An 18,941-nucleotide genomic window follows, 5' to 3' on the forward strand; every position below is an offset into this window, starting at 1 on the left:
TGAAAACCCTTATCTCCAAAGTTATTACAGTTCACCCTGATATACGTACCTAATGTCATGGTAATGCATCCAATAGCTGTCAACACATTCTACTCTGAACCAGAACTGTGAACATCATGGTGGTAAAGTAGTGTACTGACCAGCTGACATTGCCATCTCCTGACTGTCACCCCTCTTATATTTACAGCAACATGCTATCATCACAAATAATAAACCATGATCATGATATTTAGTCTGAGTTGGAATATTTACCAAATTCAAGTAGTTTTCTACTCTGCAACCTTGAAAATTTTAGGTGAGGTCAAGGGAAGTTTTGAAATATCCAAACATCTGTGCATCATGCTGTCAAAGATTTCATCAGACTTCCTTTTGTGATTCCAAGGAGCCACAGAGTCTGAGCTGAGCTTTTTTTGTAATGCATGAGAAAACATGAAATGCCATACTTGCACACATCCTAAGCAATTCTCTCTTCACGATATTTTCCATTCTAAACATTTTCTGATGTTTGCACCCAGGGGAAAATTTGGTCACGAAATGATCATATGTTTCCAAATTTCCGTTGGTCACACGCTGCCCGTCATGCCATTTTCACTCATCTCACTTCATACATGGTGTTAACCACAACAGAGACATAATGAAACTTTCCAACTTTCATCACATGCTTTATTCAATCAAATGTGTTATTCACAGCCGGTTTCCATTTCTGTCAGTCAAAGCAGAGATGAGGACACATGTGGATCTAGATATGATCTGGTAATATCTTCTGGCCTGTCTGAGATTTGGCTCAGTTCCTGAAACTGAGACTCCTCACACACATTTAATACATAATTTTGCCTCCTGCCCAAAAGCTTTTAATCAGCACATATTCATTTTTAGTGGGGCAACAACTGAAGAATGAATGTGTCAAAGCCACAAGATTAATGTGTCAAAACACCCCCCCCCCCCCCCATAAGTTACTCCACACTTCCGTCTGCTTTGTGAGAGTGGCAGAAGTGACGTGATTACTGCAGACAGATGTGTTTGAGCTTGTTTTCGCGGTTGCATCAGACTTCAGTCTCACAAATATTTTGGCACCTTGCCTGCCATTGCTCATGCATGAGCCAGCAAATACAGTACCTTTGTGGTGAGTGTCATAATTACGTTGCAATAACGTGCTTTTAATCCAGGATGCATGAATATGGTTTATAATCAGAAGTTTCTCTTTGTGATTATACTGAATAATCATAAAGTTGTGATTGTAGTTGAATTTACTTTAGCTTCATTATTCTTATTGGCAAATTGAACACTACTGAAACAAACACTGAAACAAATAACAAGGAGCTGCCAGTATTTGAGAGACACACCAACACAAAGTTCATGAACGAACTCTCAGTAAAGCAATTTCCCCCTTCTGAAGGTGACATTTTAGATGACAAATGTGAGTTACATTCATCTGCCACTCATTCACAGATTGCACCTGGCTGTATGTTTTATTGCATGCAATCAGTGAATCAGCTGTCAGTTCATCAAAGGTTAATCTGTGATCTTGGTGTGAGCAACGCTTCAATATACTTTTAACAGTCATGCCTAATTTAAAAAGAATTTTTCTCAAGCATTCCTGTCACATCAACCAGCTTATTGCAGATTTTTAGTCACTGTATTTTTCCGAATGATAAGTCTCTATCGGTGACCCGTGAATCCTCTTGATAAATCAGAGATGTTAGTCAAATACTTTACAGTGTAAATTCCCACTCGGCAGCCAACAGTCCCAGCTTGCGCAACCTGGCTGAGCCACAGGAATGACTCATTTGGAGAACTATAAAAGGCAAGTCTCTCCTCTTCAGCGCTAGATTCAAACAGCAGAGCGAGAAGGCAGCTGAACCAGGAAAAGGAAAAGTAGAGGAGAGAGGCAACTTAGAAAAGAAGAAGTAGAATAAAGACCGTCTTCTCTATTTTCACAAAGCGCTTCTGGCTTCATCAGACGGCTTTCTGAAGGACATTCTCATCTTTTAGTGTTTATTGTTGCAGAACTTGTAAAAGGCAAAATGATGAGCAGCAGAGTCTTCGTCACCTCTATTGCGGTGCTCCTGGCCTTCCTGACCATCAGTGAAGGTAAGTTTTTGCTATTCAGTAATTGAATGTTATAGTATTGAGCTCACTACTGTGCACATTCTACTGTCTTTCTTTTCCTCAATGCATCAACAGTTGTCCACACTCAGTGTTGCACTTTGTGACCATATGTGACTCCTCTCTCCTAACAGCGATGAGTCTGAGAAGCCTGGGAGTTGAGCTGCACTGCCGCTGCATCCAAACAGAGAGCAAGCCCATCGGCCGCCACATCGGCAAGGTGGAGCTGATTCCTCCCAACTCCCACTGCGAGGAGACTGAGATCATGTAAGACCTAATTTCAGAGCCACTGTCTCATCTACATAGCGATGGTGCCGATACTTTGAGATTTTGTCGCTGTCACTTGTTGGCTTCGCCAACTTGTTCTAACTGCATGTCTGTTTCTTGCTTGGCGTTGCAGTGCCACTCTGAAAAAGACAGGCCAGGAGGTTTGCCTGGACCCCGAGGCCCCCTGGGTGAAGAGAGTGATTCAGAAGATCATGTCCAAGTAAGTACAGGCCACTCATACAGAGCGAGGCCGGTCAAACACGGTCGTCTGCTCTCGTGATTTAACAGGATAATGTGACAGAAAATGCCAGCGTTTGCTTTTGATCCACAAATTAATTTGCTTTTCTGTTTCTTTTCTCTGCAGCAGAAGACGCTGAACTGACTGGGAGAGATGTGTTTCATGAGTCTGAGCTGTTTACTGTATAGACAAATGAAAAGTACCTAAAAGTATTTATTTAATAAGATGATAAAGCCACGACATCTCGTTTTAATGCCAGAGGACTGTTCAATGTCCTGATCAGCTGTTGGACAAGACAACAGTATTTACCCACTCAGGTTGTTTGTATCAAACATTATTTATCAGTGAATATTATACATGTTTGTATGTCACTTGTGTGTCACTGTTCAGTAACTTATGTGTTTAACATATTTATTGGTGTATTTATGGAAAGTAAATTTATTTGCATTGAGTTGCTTTGCTGATAACCTATTGATTAAAGAAGCAAACATGAAATTGAAAATGGAATTTCTTTGTTTTGTCTTTCTTACATATCAATAATATTCCGTTCATGCTCTATGTCCCTTGCGAGGATGTAGTCATGCAATGCAATCGATCGATCAATCAGTCAAAAATGTCATCTTCTAGTAACTGATATGTCTATGATATGTCTCTATCTGTATCTTCTTTGCCATTACTTTCAGAATATTCCTTAAATTTGATTAATATCTTGGTCAAGAAAATCAAATCGATAATGTTAGTGATCATTAGTTTCAACTCCTTGTTTCAACCCCACAGCCCCGGTTTGTAATGCAGACCCCTGTTTAAAATGTGTAGTCTTCGAGCCAGATTAACCTGGATGGCATCCTCAGAGTTATTTTCTCAGACTCAGCAAAGGTCTTTTCAAAACAAGAGGACACTGGACTGTTGGCGTGGTTCTTTAAAGGACAGTGGCCTGGATTTAGTGGCCTCTAGCGGTGAGGTTGCAGATTGCGATGAACTGAACAGCCCTCACCTTACCAAGCATGCAGGAGAACCTACCATGAATACTAAAAACGAGCTCATTCTAAGGTTATGAAAGCACAAAAATTCTAAAATTCAGGTGATTATACAATAATGAAGACATACTTATGAATGTGACACTTGATTTCTGCTGTATTCTCCTATTAGATCCCTCTATATCTTACACAAAGGGCCTTTAAAGGAATGGGAGGTAATAACGATGAATACCAGTAAGGCAAGGCTATGCAAATGCCTTGTTGCGGCTTCTGTATCACAACTAGGCACCAACTTTACTTTTGCATACTATGCTCACAAATGTGCTGTCATTTGCTTTAGCAAGAATTGAATAAATACTTAAATCATCAACTTTTTTTTATGCTTAAGCACCAGAGCCTAGTGTGGATCTTCGTGTGTTTCTAGTAATTTTCATTTTCAATGAACTGTCTGTTGCTGTCTGTGGCAGCTACATTAAATATAGCCTTCATTACTAATGCACATGGCACTGTTGTTAACGTTTACATTGTTGTTGTTGTTGTTGTTGTTTTTCTTTGTTTGTAATTGGGCCGTGTGAGGATGCAGGCAAAGGGGCGGGACTGAGCGCACAGCTGGGGGTAGGTGCGGTAGTGCGGCGTCTGATGCGCGCAGAGAGACGACCCTCGCTGGACGGACACGCACCACAGACACGGGAATGCACACAAAATGCTGCGTCCACGAGCTGTGACAAGCCGCTGCATGTGAAGACAATAAAGACACAGCCAAGGAAAACGCCGGAAGCTCTCTCCCGTCCGAATCGAAGCACTCGCGCAGGAAGTGTGTTTGCCGCAGAAATCATCCCATCAGAGCTCCCGCCGATGCGCCTCAGCCGTGCATGAATCCCTCCGTTTGGCTTGCAGGTCCAGGACAAAACCGGGTGGCGACTGTGTGCGGTGGATACTGTTCGTGAAGTGCACCTCATCCGCGTCTCCGCACACCCCGTGGCACCTCCTTCAGGATGGCGTTAACGATCTGCACGAGATTTACCGACGAATATCAGCTGTTCGAGGAGCTGGGGAAGTAAGGAAGTATATTTTTATCATCTGGCATCATCTCTGTATGAAATGTCAGCCTGTTATGTAATAGGCCGCCTTGGCTTAGGGACGCGGATTCCGGGCTCTGTGTGTCTGTGCGTTTTTTTTTTTTGTTTTTTTTTTTGTATGTGTGACTGTGCGCGACAGCGTAGCCATGAAATCTTTGATGCGGGGGGGTAAATACGCGATCATGTACCACGCAGGCCTGTGCAATTGCATCCTGTTTGTTTTAATCCCACATCTGAAGCCCTGCTTACGTTTGGTGCTTACGAAAGAATATGTGGAAGCGAGCGTGTCGTCATTTGCCTCCATCCTGTGGAGCCACTGATGTTGCATTTCGACCTTTGGGTGCCATGGGAGAGTGAGAAGCCCCCATGTTGTAAACTGAACCGGCGTGAAATGCATCGGGGTGTGTGAAATGGTGAGATTTGGTAACCCACCCCCTCCCTCTGTACTTCTATCACCCCTCCCCAAACCCTCCTCCTCCTCTTCTTCCTCCTCCTCCCGCGTGACAGAAATACACACTCGGTAATGCGACAGCAGACCATGTAGTTGGCGATGACACATTCCCCAGCCAAGCACCGAGCTGCGGTCAATTATCAGACACGGGCAGGGAATTCCTCACCCCTGAGAGAGAGAGGAAGAGAGAGAGAGAGGGAGAGAGAGAGAGAGGGAGAGAGAGAGAGAGCGCCATGTACCTGCGCGTGTGTGCGCGCTCCTGGACGTGTATTTCTACCTGTACTGTCGTGCGCTACCTGGCCTGCAGTCTGCCCAGCACCCCGTGGTCAGTGTACGCTGTTCCAGATCCTGGGTCGACTTTCAGCTAAAGCAGCGCGGTCGATGGAGTCACCCAGTGTCTCCCACTTAGCATCCCAGCACCCTCCTGATGGAAACCTGAGTTCCAGTGAGGAGTCTCCACAAACTCAGCCCCCTGCGGTTATGATCCTTTGCCGTGTTCATCTTACACCATCTGTCATTAATAATGCAGCCATATTGCTTTTATAGTACCTTTAAACTCACCTGATCTCTGTGCTCTGTGCAACACAACCCCCCCTCCACACTTACATAGACAAGTTTGGTGCTGAAAACAATGAAAATAGCACAGTGTTTTTGCCCTAATACTGAGATATTGTTACTGTTTCAATAATCCTGGAATGATCATTTCAGGAAATATTTACACAGTGCAGGAAAATGTTGGAAAGGTTAGTAAAGTGACACATTCAGTCAGTTTTATCTCCTTACTTCCCCTATATCAAATCAGACATGTATACTTACATTTTTGCTTTTTTCAAATGCATAATATTCAGTTTTGGATTTTAAAAAATCTGTATTTCCTACCAGTCTTGAAAATCAAATAGGAGACCCTGGAAACTTGAAAGATCCAGTCTGCATTTGTTTCTGTCCGTGTTACTTTACTGTTGAGTGGTTATGCAGTTTTATTGCAGGTTGTTCTGAAAAGACTGCAGTGTGTTCTCCAAGATATTATTGCAGCTGACAAACAAATGTAGTATTAAATAAGTGGAGCACGTTTCAAGAATGGAATTCTTTGGGGGGATTTTCAGTGAAATGGAAAGAATTCACTCAAATTTATAAGATGTAGCTGCACGGTTTGCAAATGCTGAGCTGTTGATTTACGTGATTGGAATAAAACATGCAAAACCAATGGTATAATAAAGGCAATACAGCGTTCCAACTCCATCAAAAATTAAAAAAACAATATCCTGAAACTGATAATATTTAGTCTCAAAAGAGGTTTCGAGCTTATGTGTAGATTTACTGTGCAGCTACTGTAGATTCTGTCATGTGGGACTACACAGACTCAGTTAGCATATGCACTTCCCTGTGCCATACTACCCATGTATAGAGGATTGTCAAGTCAAATTCTTACATAACATGTTATGCTATGATCATTTCCTTTAACAAATCCCCTATAAATTAGAGGTAAGCTTTAGTGGCAAGCTGCTCACTCCACAGGATGTTAGATAACATGTTTACACATCACTGTATACTCAGCGGTGATTACATAGGCACAAAGCTTACGCTACTTCTCATATAGTAACACAGATTTAGCCAAATAATATAAAATTGTACAGTAACACCATGCTACAGTTGTCAGCCATTAGACGTACAGCAATGAAAGAACAGGGTTCATTTGAGGTAATGAGTACATTTTCTGCTTTGTCTCTCCAGCGTCTGCATCCAAGTGCTTCTCACTGTGTGTGTGTGTGTGTGTGATAGCTCTGATACTGCCTGAATACCTCTGATGTTGTCTGGAGCTAGACAGGATGAGAACAGATTTTTATTTGAAAGAAAAGGCGTGCACAGACGTGAGAGATGGAGGCTGAATAGCGGAGCGGCCTGCATGGCTGCAGAGCCGAGCAGAGCCGAAGCTCCGCGGCTGCATTCAGAGATGAGAGACGCAGCACTCCGCTCTTCTCCTCCCTCAAATGTAGCTGACCCAGTTTTTTGATCTTCATACATGTGCCTGGAACACCAGAACAACACATGACTCAAACAATAGAAGGCTGGTTGGTAGGCATGTTCGCTGGTGCCTCGTGTAGTGTGCGTGCAGCGACGAGTACACACCTGTTAGTGTGTTTACGTGAGCAGCCGCACAGACACTGCAGCCAAGCTTTTTGTGCAATTTAATGTTGTAATGTGGCTGTAAAACATCAATTTCAACTCAGCCATGTTTGTTATTACTTGCTCGTGATACCCGAGGGCCGTGTCATAAAGCAAAATGATCGGTTTAATCAGGTTTGTGTCAGTAAATCTTTTCTGTTTTCAGGAAATCCTTTGTTACGAAGCAGGCTGCAATAAGTTTGATTTTAGTTGCCATGGAAACGCATCCCTCCAGACTAGCTTGATTCCAGTCAAGCTAGTTTTGAGTCTTAACTTTACCCCAGGCTTAGACTCTCTTTTCTCCAAACCTATCAATCTGAAATAGCTGTTTCACTTACTTAGACTCTCCCAAACCAGCTTTTTCACACTGAACCCTGTTTTTTAGGCCTCTGCATCAAAGCACCCCTCTGATTGTGTATCTTGCCCATATGGGTCACACCTTATGTTATGTTGAGCTTTTTTGGAGCACATCAAGAACTATGTCTCTCCGTGTCTGTTCACCCACCAGGGGCGCATTCTCTGTGGTCAGGAGGTGCGTGAAGATCTCCTCTGGACAGGAATATGCCGCCAAAATCATCAATACCAAGAAGCTTTCTGCCAGAGGTAGGAAACACAGGCACGCGCATGAACATGTACCAAAACACACAACATACACACACACACCACACATGGGCTGACAAACATGCCCTAAGTGTCACTGAGTTACGTGCGGATGAGCTGTGAACATCGCTGCCCCTGAAACAGGCTTTGGGGAGAATTAGCGTTAATGTGTGTGCACGTGTGAGAGAGTGAAAGTCAGTGAGTGAGAGGCAGACGGGCACACAGTGGCAGAGACTCATCTGGATTTTGGCTGATTAAGTTTTCTGTGAAGGAAGCAGCAGATATGTCGACTAAATGCTTGCACCTCTTGTGCCGCGTGGCGCCGCACTGGTTCTCCTTTTCGTGTTATTCATATCTGTCCTTTGGTTTCTATGTAAATGTTTGTCACATACAACCTTGTGTGTGTGTGTGTGCACGTGCGCCTGTACGTGCGCGTGCGTGTGTTCCGTATTGATTCAGGGCTCTGGCTGGTCTTGTCGTCCCATGGGCAGATCTCTTGCGAAGCCGACCCAGTTCTTTCACATCCGTCACTGTAATTGTAGCCGCTGGCCTGGTTGCCTTAGGCTTGGAACACACACACTAGCTCACACACACACATACGTGCATGCGCAACCACACACATGACCCAGGAACTGCCTACAGCATATTCGTGGTTATTAACCAATGGTGTTTTGCGCCCTTGCTCTTCCTCCCTCTCTTCAGCCAATGGCGTGTTTTGTCACAGCTTGCTGGCCTGTGATAGCCAATGACTGCTGTCTTACCTCACAAGGCGTCAGGCTTCTGTAGATGCGGGCTGAGCCATTTAACTAAAATGTATTTATGAATTAATTTCTAATAATTTGCTGCTAATGTTCTTGGCTGTTATTGTGCACTTGTGCCTATAGTCTCATTGTGATTATGCAAATGTATGTTTTTTTTATAGTGTTGTACTATGTGTGTATAAACAAGCAGCTCCCTCCTCCTCCTTGCAGTATTTTACCTTTCATTCCTTTCCAGCAGCTCCCAGTCTCTCTCCTCCTCAGCATCCATCTCCGTGTTCTCTGCTCTTTTGCATTTACCCTTCTTCCCTACTTTGCATTTTCTTTATTCTCCCTCTTTTATATCTGTTCTGTCTCTTTTTTCAACTTACAAGACACAGCCATATTTGTCACCAGGTGCCTCTACCTGCCTCCTCCTTCCCGCACATCTTCTCCTCCACTAATACCTCGCCATCTATCTATGCCGTCATCCCCCCATCGCTCTGCTTCTTATCGCTTCCTTTTCTTTTCCGCCCTTCGTGCTGCATCTTTTTTCCCCTTTCTGCTGCCCTCTCTCTTCCCTCACCAATCCGTCCCTCTTTTTGTCTCTCTTCCGCCCGTGTTGACCCTCCCGCTTGCTGAGTGCAGTGTTGGTAATAGACACCTCGGCAGACGGATCAGTATCTCACCACTTGCGTGCTGGGACAGATTTTCCAAAAATACTGCAAAGGGTTATCTCACCACATATGCATGTGGATCTGCGGGTGTGCACAAACACACACTTTTTCTCTCTATATATCACTCTGCCTGTGTGTTTGTGTGTATGGAGGTTAACATACCGGGCATGCAAGCGTGTCAGATATGGTCTTACCCTCTTTCCGCGATAAGCCCTAGAATTGCAACTCTTGATTCCCTTCTCTCTGGCAGGATCATGACCTCCCCCCAACCCCGCTCCACTACTGTGTGTGTGTTTGCCTATGCAAGTGTATGTGCGTGTGTGAGTATATATAATTTAAAAGGGTTTAGGGTCGGATTGGTGGCTGGAAAGCGGGCAGATCAAGGCACTGTGCGTGTGTGTGTGTGTGTTTCTTGTTATACATGCACACATGTGTGGTGGGCCTATAGGACCAGTCACAGGACTGCAATCTGCAATCCTGATTATGCAGCATTTCATTAAGACCAGCAGATGAGTCAGTGAATGAGAGGAAGCAGTAGAGAGAGAGAGAGAGAGAGAGAGAGAGAGAAAAGGATGGGAAGCAGAGCGAGAGAGACAGATAATCAGAGAAAGAAAGAGAAGACGGAAAGTCAACATTTAACTGTGTGTGTGTGTGTGTTTGTGCACGCTGTTTCCCTCACAGCAGTGGAATATTTGTCCTCTCCCTTCGTGCATGCGTCAGTGTCCTGTCACTATAACTCTGTCTGCTATCTTTTGTCACTTTGTATTTGCTTGTGATGTCTGTGTGTGTGTGTGTGTGCAAGTGTGCACGTGCTTGTGTTTGTGTGTGTGTCGGCAATCCAGTTTCCGTGTGTGTTTGTACACATGATCGTCCTTGTTTGTACATCTGTGCACTAGCCTCCTTCCCCGACTATGTGACCCTTTCAGCTTGTCTTAACAGCTGGGTGCGCTTGCATTGTTGAATCTATCGCAATAAAGACGTTTTGAATTGGGGAAAAAAAGGGCATCACATTGCATTGTGAGAGTGACACAGAGATAAGGAGATGGGGTAAAGAAATAGGGCTACATTTACAAGGAGGGTGCAATGAAAACAAAGATTTAACAATATGTGTTTTGATGCAGCGCTGATGATGCTTTTCATCGTCTTTCTCCCATGCCATTCTTCCCCATATTTGAACTCTTGTTTTTAATTTATTTTAAGTGTACCATGTCGGTTCTGCAGAGGATGCATTATGGATGTTCCTGGCTTGATGTTGTTCCAGTGCACTGATCTGTAACTGACCCTCCCCATAGTGGACAGTTTCCCTGGTAATAGCAATGTGCCGTTGTTATTTCTGTTATATGGAGGTGTCATGGTAACAGAGATGATAGCTGTTGCTGAGGTGCAAGCCAGTCTGCCTCAGTGGTAAATATATATATATATATATATATGTGTGTGTGTGTGTGTGCATTTATTTTTTATTTTTTTGCATATTGTGCCTCTTGTAGTTTTCCCTCGTTAGGCAAGATAAAGATTTGTCCTCCCTCCTGCTTTTCCTTCCCTCTCTTATCGTCCTCATCCCTGCGTTCCTCCGGTGTCACTGTGACTCTGTTTCGCCTCACTTTGAAGTGAAGGAAAGAGAGACGCGATGTGATTGTGGGAGAGACTAAGAGAGGAAGGGAGGAAAGGAAGGAGGGATCAGTGGGAAGAAGGGGGATCACATGACTCACTGGGTACTTGAGGGCTAAAAATAAATGTTGGTCATTCTCTCACTCTGGGTTTCTCTATCTCACACACTCACGCTCGCACAGAGAGAGACACACAGTGTTGAAAATATTCCATCTTTTTAAGGGAGCCAGGTTTTTGGTTTCAGTCAGCGCTCACCTGTCTGACCAACCAGACTGCCGGTCCACATAGGGAGGAAAATGCACGAGACCGATGAGATCTTTGTGTATGTTTGTATTTCGAACAATGTCGGGATTCTGTCCAATTGTAATTCTTGTACGAGTTCATCCTGCAATGGCTAATTTTTTCGGCACTTAACGCTCTTAAGCTGCCAAATGCTTCACTATGTTCACCAGCTTCTAGTTCCTTTATAAAAAGAAACCGATGAACTGACTTTTCAGAGAAAAATCAATTTCAAGGTAAACTTACTGTCATTTCTCTAATAGATCAAATTAGAGTTTGCTTAATTGTCAAGTACTTAGTTGCCAAATGCATGGGATACATCTCCATGACAACTGAGCAAAATCTGTAATAAAGGTCATTAGATGTGCCTGAAAGCTCTGGAACAAATCTGGTGAGTGAACCTAGAGTAATGATTTTCTGTTGAAACAATAATATCACATACTTTACTGTTTAACATAGAGATTGGGTTTGCTGTTCACAACCTTTTTCTCGTCATTTGCACTTGATAATCACCTAACTAGCTGTGACCTGCAGTAACTGTCTGAAAATGCAACAAAACCGACTTTGCATGATAGGTGCAGCTGGTAGTACTAAATAGATCGAGATGCAAAGAGCACACTGACAGCACACAACAGTCGTAGCTAACGTGTTAGCGGCTGTATGAATTCCTGGTGACTAATCTGTGCCATGCCAGTTATTCCGATTCCCTGTGTTATTTTTCCCCCCACCCATATTCTGTGAAGACCCACCACTACTTACCTCTGGTTCTTACCCTGACATTTTTTTCCAAAGCTAACCAGCTAACCAAGCCTCTAAGCCTGACCCTGGGGGACAACAGGGACATTTGGCAGGTCTTTTTGGACATTTTTTGGACTATCTTGGTTATGGATTAATGGCCCATCTTAAAACTCTTCTAATAATGTAAGTTCTAATCAAAATTGCAGCTCTTGCGTTTTTAAAATGTTAGGATTTCGATATAAAAACTATGACTGTTGAGCCCAGGAAGAACGTAAAGGATGACTAACAAGGGTAATGGACTCTGTAGACAGCGAGGGCGTTCTTAATTACAGAGAGCTGCATCTCCTTCTGCCTTTTCCTCGCTGTCTCTGTCCTTTTCAACCTCTGTTGTTTTTTTTTATCAGCTTGATTTACCCTTTCTCCCTAACAACTCTCTCCTCTCTGTCCTCCCTCCCACATTCCCTGACAGTGTGTTGCTCTCACAATAAAACCACAGTCTCAGTCTCTGTATTTCATGGCGGAAATCTTTATTCTGTTCTCCCTTTCAAGGGCTTACAACTCATGGCCTTACAGTCTTTAACTTGTTCAACAATGAACCAGGAAACGGCTTCACAGCTGTGATGGAAAACATTTGGATAGACCGAGGCCATAGATAACGATGACAGCTGAAATGACAAATCAGAAAAAGATCTGTTGGATTGTTGAAATGTGCGTGTTTGTCTATGTGCCTTGTGTTATTTTTCCAGCACAACCATATCAAAACTGGACAATGGGCACCTAGGGAGGCATTAAAGTGAAATCCAAGTCTAATTCAAACAGATGGAGACAGGTTATAGCACTGCTGCCACAAAGGCACAGAAACCTTTTTTGATTTCAAAACAGTAACTGTAAATATCATCTTTTTTTGTGTCAGTGCTGCTTCACAAGTTCTTCTTTCCACAAGTGCCATTTTGCACTGATGTTCCAAAATCTCAAGCAGAGGAGGGGTCTTTTTCTGACAAAAGTAGCAGCTGTAGGCGTGGAATGCAGTGCGGCTGCAAAACAACTCGTTCTATATACAGTACCGCTATTGCTTTCCCCACTTTCATGTAAAAGTGAACGCTGGATGGAAAGTTCAGGCATGATCTCTTGGGAGTTGCTGGAAAGCAGCGCGGGTACATGCAGCTAGAATTTAGCCCCTGTAGATGTAGAAAATGTGGAGTTTTCCTTTAATTACTATGAGCTGGTGTGTTCTTGAGTGTTTGCACACTTTGGAACAGTGCATGTGCGTATTGTTTCAAAGCTCACTATATTAGGCAATGTATTTGCCTTCCTTACTGATAAAAGCTTTGCTGGTTGCTATGCCAGCTCTTTGTATAACCAGGGAGCTACATACTGTCCTTACAGGAACATTTTCAGAAAACACCCATGCTTTTACTGTTGTTTAAATAGCAGGAATCATTTATACTGTGATTATGGGAACAGTGTTTTGATATCTTGGTGCTGCAGTGCTCTTTAGCAGCCTTCCATTCATTACACACTATAAGAATTCACTGTTTAGCAGGGCGTCATTGCTGCATTTAAATATCTAGCTTTTTCTGTCTGTCTCTCCTTGCCAGGATGTCTCCAGACCACCACCCTCAGATTAAACCACTTTTACATATTAGTCTAATGTGCGTGCGGCTGCATTACGCTGGATAAGATAGAAGCCGACATTACCGCGCGTTATGAGCCTCCCAGCTATACTCCGGGGGCAGCTTTATCTCTGACACCAGCCACCTTTTGTTTCTCCTCAGAAGAGAAAGCAAGGCAGTTATCAGGCTCATAATTCTTCCTCTATTGGGAACCAGCAGAGGGTGACGGTGTCTCAGCGTCCTGGATGGTTTCATTAGACCCCAGGTTCTGTGTCGGGTAGAAGGGAACCGTATGGAGGAGGACTACTTAGCCGCTGGCCACAGAGGATGTTACATTCACCCCACTACATCTTTTTAATTAAAACTCCTAATTAAATTTGAGCAGAGCAATTCTGGCACCCTGTTGTGGTGTGTGTGGTGGCTCGATTTGCGCGTGTGTTCAGACCAGCGCTTCAACTAAGGTTTATTTTCACTATCGATTCAATTATTGATCGTTTAAATGGATTCATCAAATGATGCCACTGCTAATTTTATCTGACCACCAGTCAAAACATCCAAAAGGTATTCAATTTATAGCGATAGCCTTGAAACATGGGTTCATTTGAGAAGCTTGGGTATTTTTACTGTGATAAATAATTTCAGTTAATAATTGATTGTCAGAATTGTCAAGATAATTAGAGGTAGGTATGTATACTACCTGCATACAGATGCATCAACCCTATTTCTCCTAGAAATAATGTTTAGTGGAGGACATGCTGCATTTACTGTACTGCATAGAAGTTTAATGACAGATCATGGTCTCAGTTAAATGTTAATAAATATGATGTGTTTCGTGTTTCGAGTGACTGTGGACTTTTTCCTCATTGCTGTGACTTTTCAGATGGGCTAATTAACAACTTTCCTCATGTTGATACAAAACAGATGACATTACTCTGACTGTCATCATTCATGATGATAATTCATAATCTATAATATGACTCTGACTGGAACTGATGTTTTCTCCTGATAAATGATCTCATTATCTCGATAAATCAGTCTTTTCTTTTCCTGAAATAATGAGATAAATTGACCTGTTATCATGAGAACACAAGCTCTTTAGACAATAACTAACTTGAAGTATATTGTATAATACAATTATTATAAGTAACTGGCATTAAAAAGAATTGCAAGCACGTTCTTTGGCTTCTGTAGAAAACTTATAAGACTGTATAAAATATATAGCAACTAAAGCCACAGTCTAAAGGTGGCTGCACCTCTTCAGTATACAGTTGAAGTTAGCAAGAACACAGCAGCTTTCACATTACTAAAACAAACAGACCAAACAAATCCTCACTCACACGTCCTGGTATAGAACTATGTATAGAAAACATCACTGAGCTACGCTGTCCACCTCGGCCATCGCCATGACTCACACAGCAGCTTTTGCTGACACGTCATGTAACAAGACAAAGCCACTAAGAAAATTGAAGTAATGTTTGTGCATTACATGTCTGTGAAAGTGCAGCTGTCACAACATCCCTAACACCTGCGGGTGCAACACGCCTGCTGGTTGCCTATCTGCGTTGTTTCCTTTAAAATGTGTTTAGTGCTGCAGATTATTTACACACACATTTCTAGACATTGTGGGGCCGTTGAGATCATCTTACCTTCACGGAGATGCAGAGAAGGTTGCACACAATATGCGTGTTGTTGGCAAAATCATCATGATTATCATAATACACCAAGAAGATTCTATGTGATTATTTCACAGATGTGTTGTTCCTATCATGTTTTATTCCCCCTTTGCAGTTTGCATCTGATGCACACATGAATACATATTTGTGACAGAAAGTAACATTACTCCTCTTGTACAATGCTTTCTTTGCTTAATACAGCAAAAATAAAGCAAGACGTACCCCTCTGTTATTTTTTCCTGAGGAACAAATCACCCTCGTCACATTAAATGCAGCTACGTTTCTCTGTGGTGTACAGGCCACACCACCACTACTAGCTAGTTAGTTAACCCACCATTTAAGTCAATGGTGGAAACATTTACTGCGGGTCTAGATGCTGTCAAGGTACAAAATCCCAAATTACATTTGAATTTATATTACATGCATACAGTCATCATATTAGTTATCTGAAAGAGTAACAGTTGACATTAGCATGGGACCAAAAACCTCTTTCCAAGTGTGTGTGAGAGTGAATTGTAGGTTTCAGTGAAGTGAGTGCTTGACATTATAATGTGGATCTGACTAATACAAGAGACCAGAAATCAGATGTTAAATACAAACTGGGGAGGCAGTGTTTTAAAGCATACTGCTCAGTGAAGACACACAAGGTGGCCTCTTTTGTGTGTGTGTGTGTTAGACTACCTGTCTCTATTTCAGTCTCTGGCTTGTTTTTCCTCTCGCTTTCTACGTCTCCTCTGTCTGTACAAAAATCCGTTCGCGTTATAGACTTACAGGACGTCAAACTACGAGAGGCAAAGAAAACACACACACACACACACACACACACACACACACAAACACACACAAACACGCACATACACACAGAGCGGTACACTCTGCTGCAGTGCGGTTGCAGACGCGACACATCTGAAACTGACTGAAAGAGAAACAAGCAGCGGCAGAGAGAGACAGAGAGGGAAATAGAGGTGAAGGGTGGTCGGTTTGGAAATTTTGGAGTTTGTTCACACAAACAAACTCTGTAAGCAAACAGGTCCTTTAACCTGGATTCTGGTTCTTATTTTCAGAGTTAAGGGAAGCCTGCAAAGTGTCTTAAAAAGTACAGATACAGGTATAGGTAGCACTAACCCAGCTAACACTTCCTATAGACTTGCTATTGTAGACTGCTGACGCCTTCAACAAGCAGCTGAACTGGCCTTTGTCTCGCCTGCTGTTTGCAATTTTGTGCATTTTTTATGTCGGTTTTTATTGTTCGACCGACTTTACTCACCAACAGCAACCTTTTATCCAGGTTTTACTCATACAGGTGGAAAGAAAGTGTTGCAGCAGGGAAATCCAGGGTGGAAGGATGTTTCAAATCAAAGCAGATATCAAAAAACAAACAAGAAAATATATTAAATGAGGGAAAATGTTCATACTGAATCACAGGTACGTGCTTCCTATTTTGGAATATCCGCTGATATAATATCTTTTTTAAGGCTTATTTTGCAATAAGGACCTCTTCCCTGCCGGCCTACATTGCCCTTTCAGTATTCTTACTTCACGGTTTATCTCTTCATAGAAAAGAGAACCAGTACAAAGTAAGGTAATGCATTTATTCCTAACCCATTAGAGTTATTCACAGGAAGTGACTTGGTATTTGGTAATATTTCTATGAGCTATGAAAGAGGGATGTGGGAAGTTCTTGTGTGAGTGTTGCTTAATTGCAGTTATTGCAAAATTGTGGAGCTCCACGTGATGAGACAACGGGAACATATAGGAAGCTCTGCTTACGTCAGGCCTGCTGTCGACTAACCGACGTCGACATAAATGACAACTGGACTGTCCTAAATATGGTATGAAGTGTGAAATCCTAATCTGGGCAAGACAGTGCTTTCAGTGCTGATGCCAAGAAATAGATGGTTTTAGACAAGATGGTTTATGGCGTGACAAATGCAAGAGGTCAGTGTCCTGCAGACAGCAAAGCAGCTGACGGAGATCCAGCACAGCAGTGTCCCTGCACCGCTCTGTTCAGTCCGCATTTTTAAGAAGGCTCAAATGACGTGCAACATGCTTTTATCTTCTAAATCATTAAGAATTTGTCTCTTTAAATCTGCTGCATCTATGATATAGCCGTATATGATTATCACAACAACTTTTTAGAGTTTGCCATGAACAAACACTGAAAACTTTTTTTTTCTTTAGCAGCAGATGAACAATAAACTTCCAAATGTTTAGCTTTATTAAAAAAGCGAAAGGGAAAACTCAGGCTCAGGAAAAAAAACAAAATCTTCACACCAGGAAGCAACTCAGTGTGTTGTAGATTAAACTAATCACCAGTCACCGTGGTCATTTAGACACGCAGCTTAGATCAGACCAAAAAGGTCCAGCCCCGACAGTCTTCAATGATAACAGCTGACTGAGGTAGCTTCACATTTGCGTTGGCTTTACACTATATAGAAGCGCTGCTGTCAGTCTTAACCACGTAAGCAAAAAGCCTCTCGCCAGTTGCTGTGGCAGTCGGGCTCAAGCTTGCACACACACACTTTAACGGATTGTCAAGTATTTTTATCACCCGCTCACAACTCATTGTTGTCAGTCTGAGACTTTTCGAGAGTCAGGCAGATTTCAGAGTCGGACGCAGCACAAGTTGGCTCGGGGGAAGGTGTAAAATGTTATTTTCTAATCCATTGAAAAATAGAGTTGCTCTGGCAGGCTAACATGGAGACAATCAAAACTCTACTCACACCTATGGGCACTTTGGTGCTCCAATCGAGTTTATTTGTATATCTTTGAAGTTTAATAAAGTAACTCTCAAGGGAACATACAAACTCCACATAGACAGGAGCAGGACAGACTGAGCAACCCTCTTGTTGCGATGAAGTAAAAATTACTGACATGTTGTCACCTATTTATCTATAGCTTTTTTAATTGAAGAAGATGAGGATGATTGGGTTGTCTCTAGCACAGCTACAGCAATATAACTGAAAAGTTTCACAGCGTAGTTGTATTTCTACTTATTAAAATAAACAGCACAAATCATCACATTTTCAGCAGCAGCCTCCTGTCTTCCACAACAAATGTGTCGTCTTTGCTGCTCAATCACGTCAAATGCATCTTGCAGCTGCAGAGGGCTACAACAAAAAGTTGCTATTTTAATGAATTACATAAGCAACTGTCTAACAAAAGCATCTAATGCAGACAAACATTTAGTATGGGTTTTGCTATTTATTGTTGTGTACTGTGTGCTCTTTCCGGCTTCTGCAGTACATAAGCACTTCCAGGCATCTGTAGAGTTCCCTTTTCCACTTTCAATCCTAATGCATGTCCAGAGCGTGTGCTCTGCGTGCTCTGATGGTTTGATGTTCCAGAGATGTGTTCAGATTATTAATCTCTTTTATTTAAAGCATGTATGCTCGTACAGAATTAGTTACTCGCGCTTTCCTGCCTGTAGTTCTGTAGAGTTTGATAGTTGTGTGTGAACTCTCGATGTCAGCCATTTGCATGCAAGGCTGGTTCCACTGCAGAGGAGAGGAGAGGCCTGACGCTCTGATTGGTGCAGGAGTTGCTAGACAACAGATGTCCAGCCGGCTGGGAGGTGGACTACCTGTGGAGGAGGGAGAGAGTGGAGACAGAGAGAGAGTGAAAGAAAAGTAGAGGTGGAAAATGATGGAGAGACTGACATTCACAGTGCACAGTGAGATACAGTACAGTGAAGCACACTGCCAACCTAATATAACCACCTTTGTATTTACTGTA

General features: G+C 42.7%; 2 protein-coding genes across 5 annotated transcripts in view; both read left to right on the forward strand.

Annotated features, from left to right (window-relative positions):
- Nucleotides 1-1,842: 1,842 nt before the first annotated feature.
- Nucleotides 1,843-3,112, forward strand: LOC121603808 (permeability factor 2-like). Its single transcript, XM_041933044.1, has 4 exons — nucleotides 1,843-2,091; nucleotides 2,241-2,373; nucleotides 2,507-2,593; nucleotides 2,738-3,112. The coding sequence occupies exons 1-4, from the start codon at nucleotides 2,025-2,027 to the stop codon at nucleotides 2,748-2,750; spliced, it is 300 nt and encodes a 99-aa protein (XP_041788978.1). The 5' UTR covers nucleotides 1,843-2,024; the 3' UTR covers nucleotides 2,751-3,112.
- A 1,136-nt stretch (nucleotides 3,113-4,248) lies between these two features.
- Nucleotides 4,249-18,941, forward strand: part of camk2d2 (calcium/calmodulin-dependent protein kinase (CaM kinase) II delta 2) — a 36,514-nt gene continuing 21,821 nt past the window's right edge. For 2 of the 4 annotated variants that reach the window (XM_041933179.1, XM_041933182.1), the window contains exons 1-2: nucleotides 4,250-4,645; nucleotides 7,790-7,884. In XM_041933179.1, the coding sequence (XP_041789113.1) occupies nucleotides 4,584-4,645; nucleotides 7,790-7,884 (157 nt within the window). In that variant the 5' untranslated portion in view covers nucleotides 4,250-4,583. Of the gene's footprint in view, nucleotides 4,646-7,789; nucleotides 7,885-18,941 lie in introns of all 4 variants that reach the window. The other 2 variants (XM_041933181.1, XM_041933180.1) reach the window with 2 other exon arrangements.

This window comes from Chelmon rostratus, chromosome 3 (genome assembly GCF_017976325.1).
Source record: "Chelmon rostratus isolate fCheRos1 chromosome 3, fCheRos1.pri, whole genome shotgun sequence".
In the NCBI taxonomy this organism is placed as follows: Eukaryota; Metazoa; Chordata; class Actinopteri; order Chaetodontiformes; family Chaetodontidae; genus Chelmon; species Chelmon rostratus.

Excerpts from the sequence above, each read along its gene's own strand:
- LOC121603808 (XM_041933044.1), top strand. The coding sequence starts at position 2,025 with ATGATGAGCAGCAGAGTCTTCGTCACCTCTATTGCGGTGCTCCTGGCC. Across the intron at positions 2,092-2,240 it reads CTTCCTGACCATCAGTGAAG|CGATGAGTCTGAGAAGCCTG; the intron begins GTAAGTTTTTGC and ends CTCTCCTAACAG. Across the intron at positions 2,374-2,506 it reads TGCGAGGAGACTGAGATCAT|TGCCACTCTGAAAAAGACAG; the intron begins GTAAGACCTAAT and ends TTGGCGTTGCAG.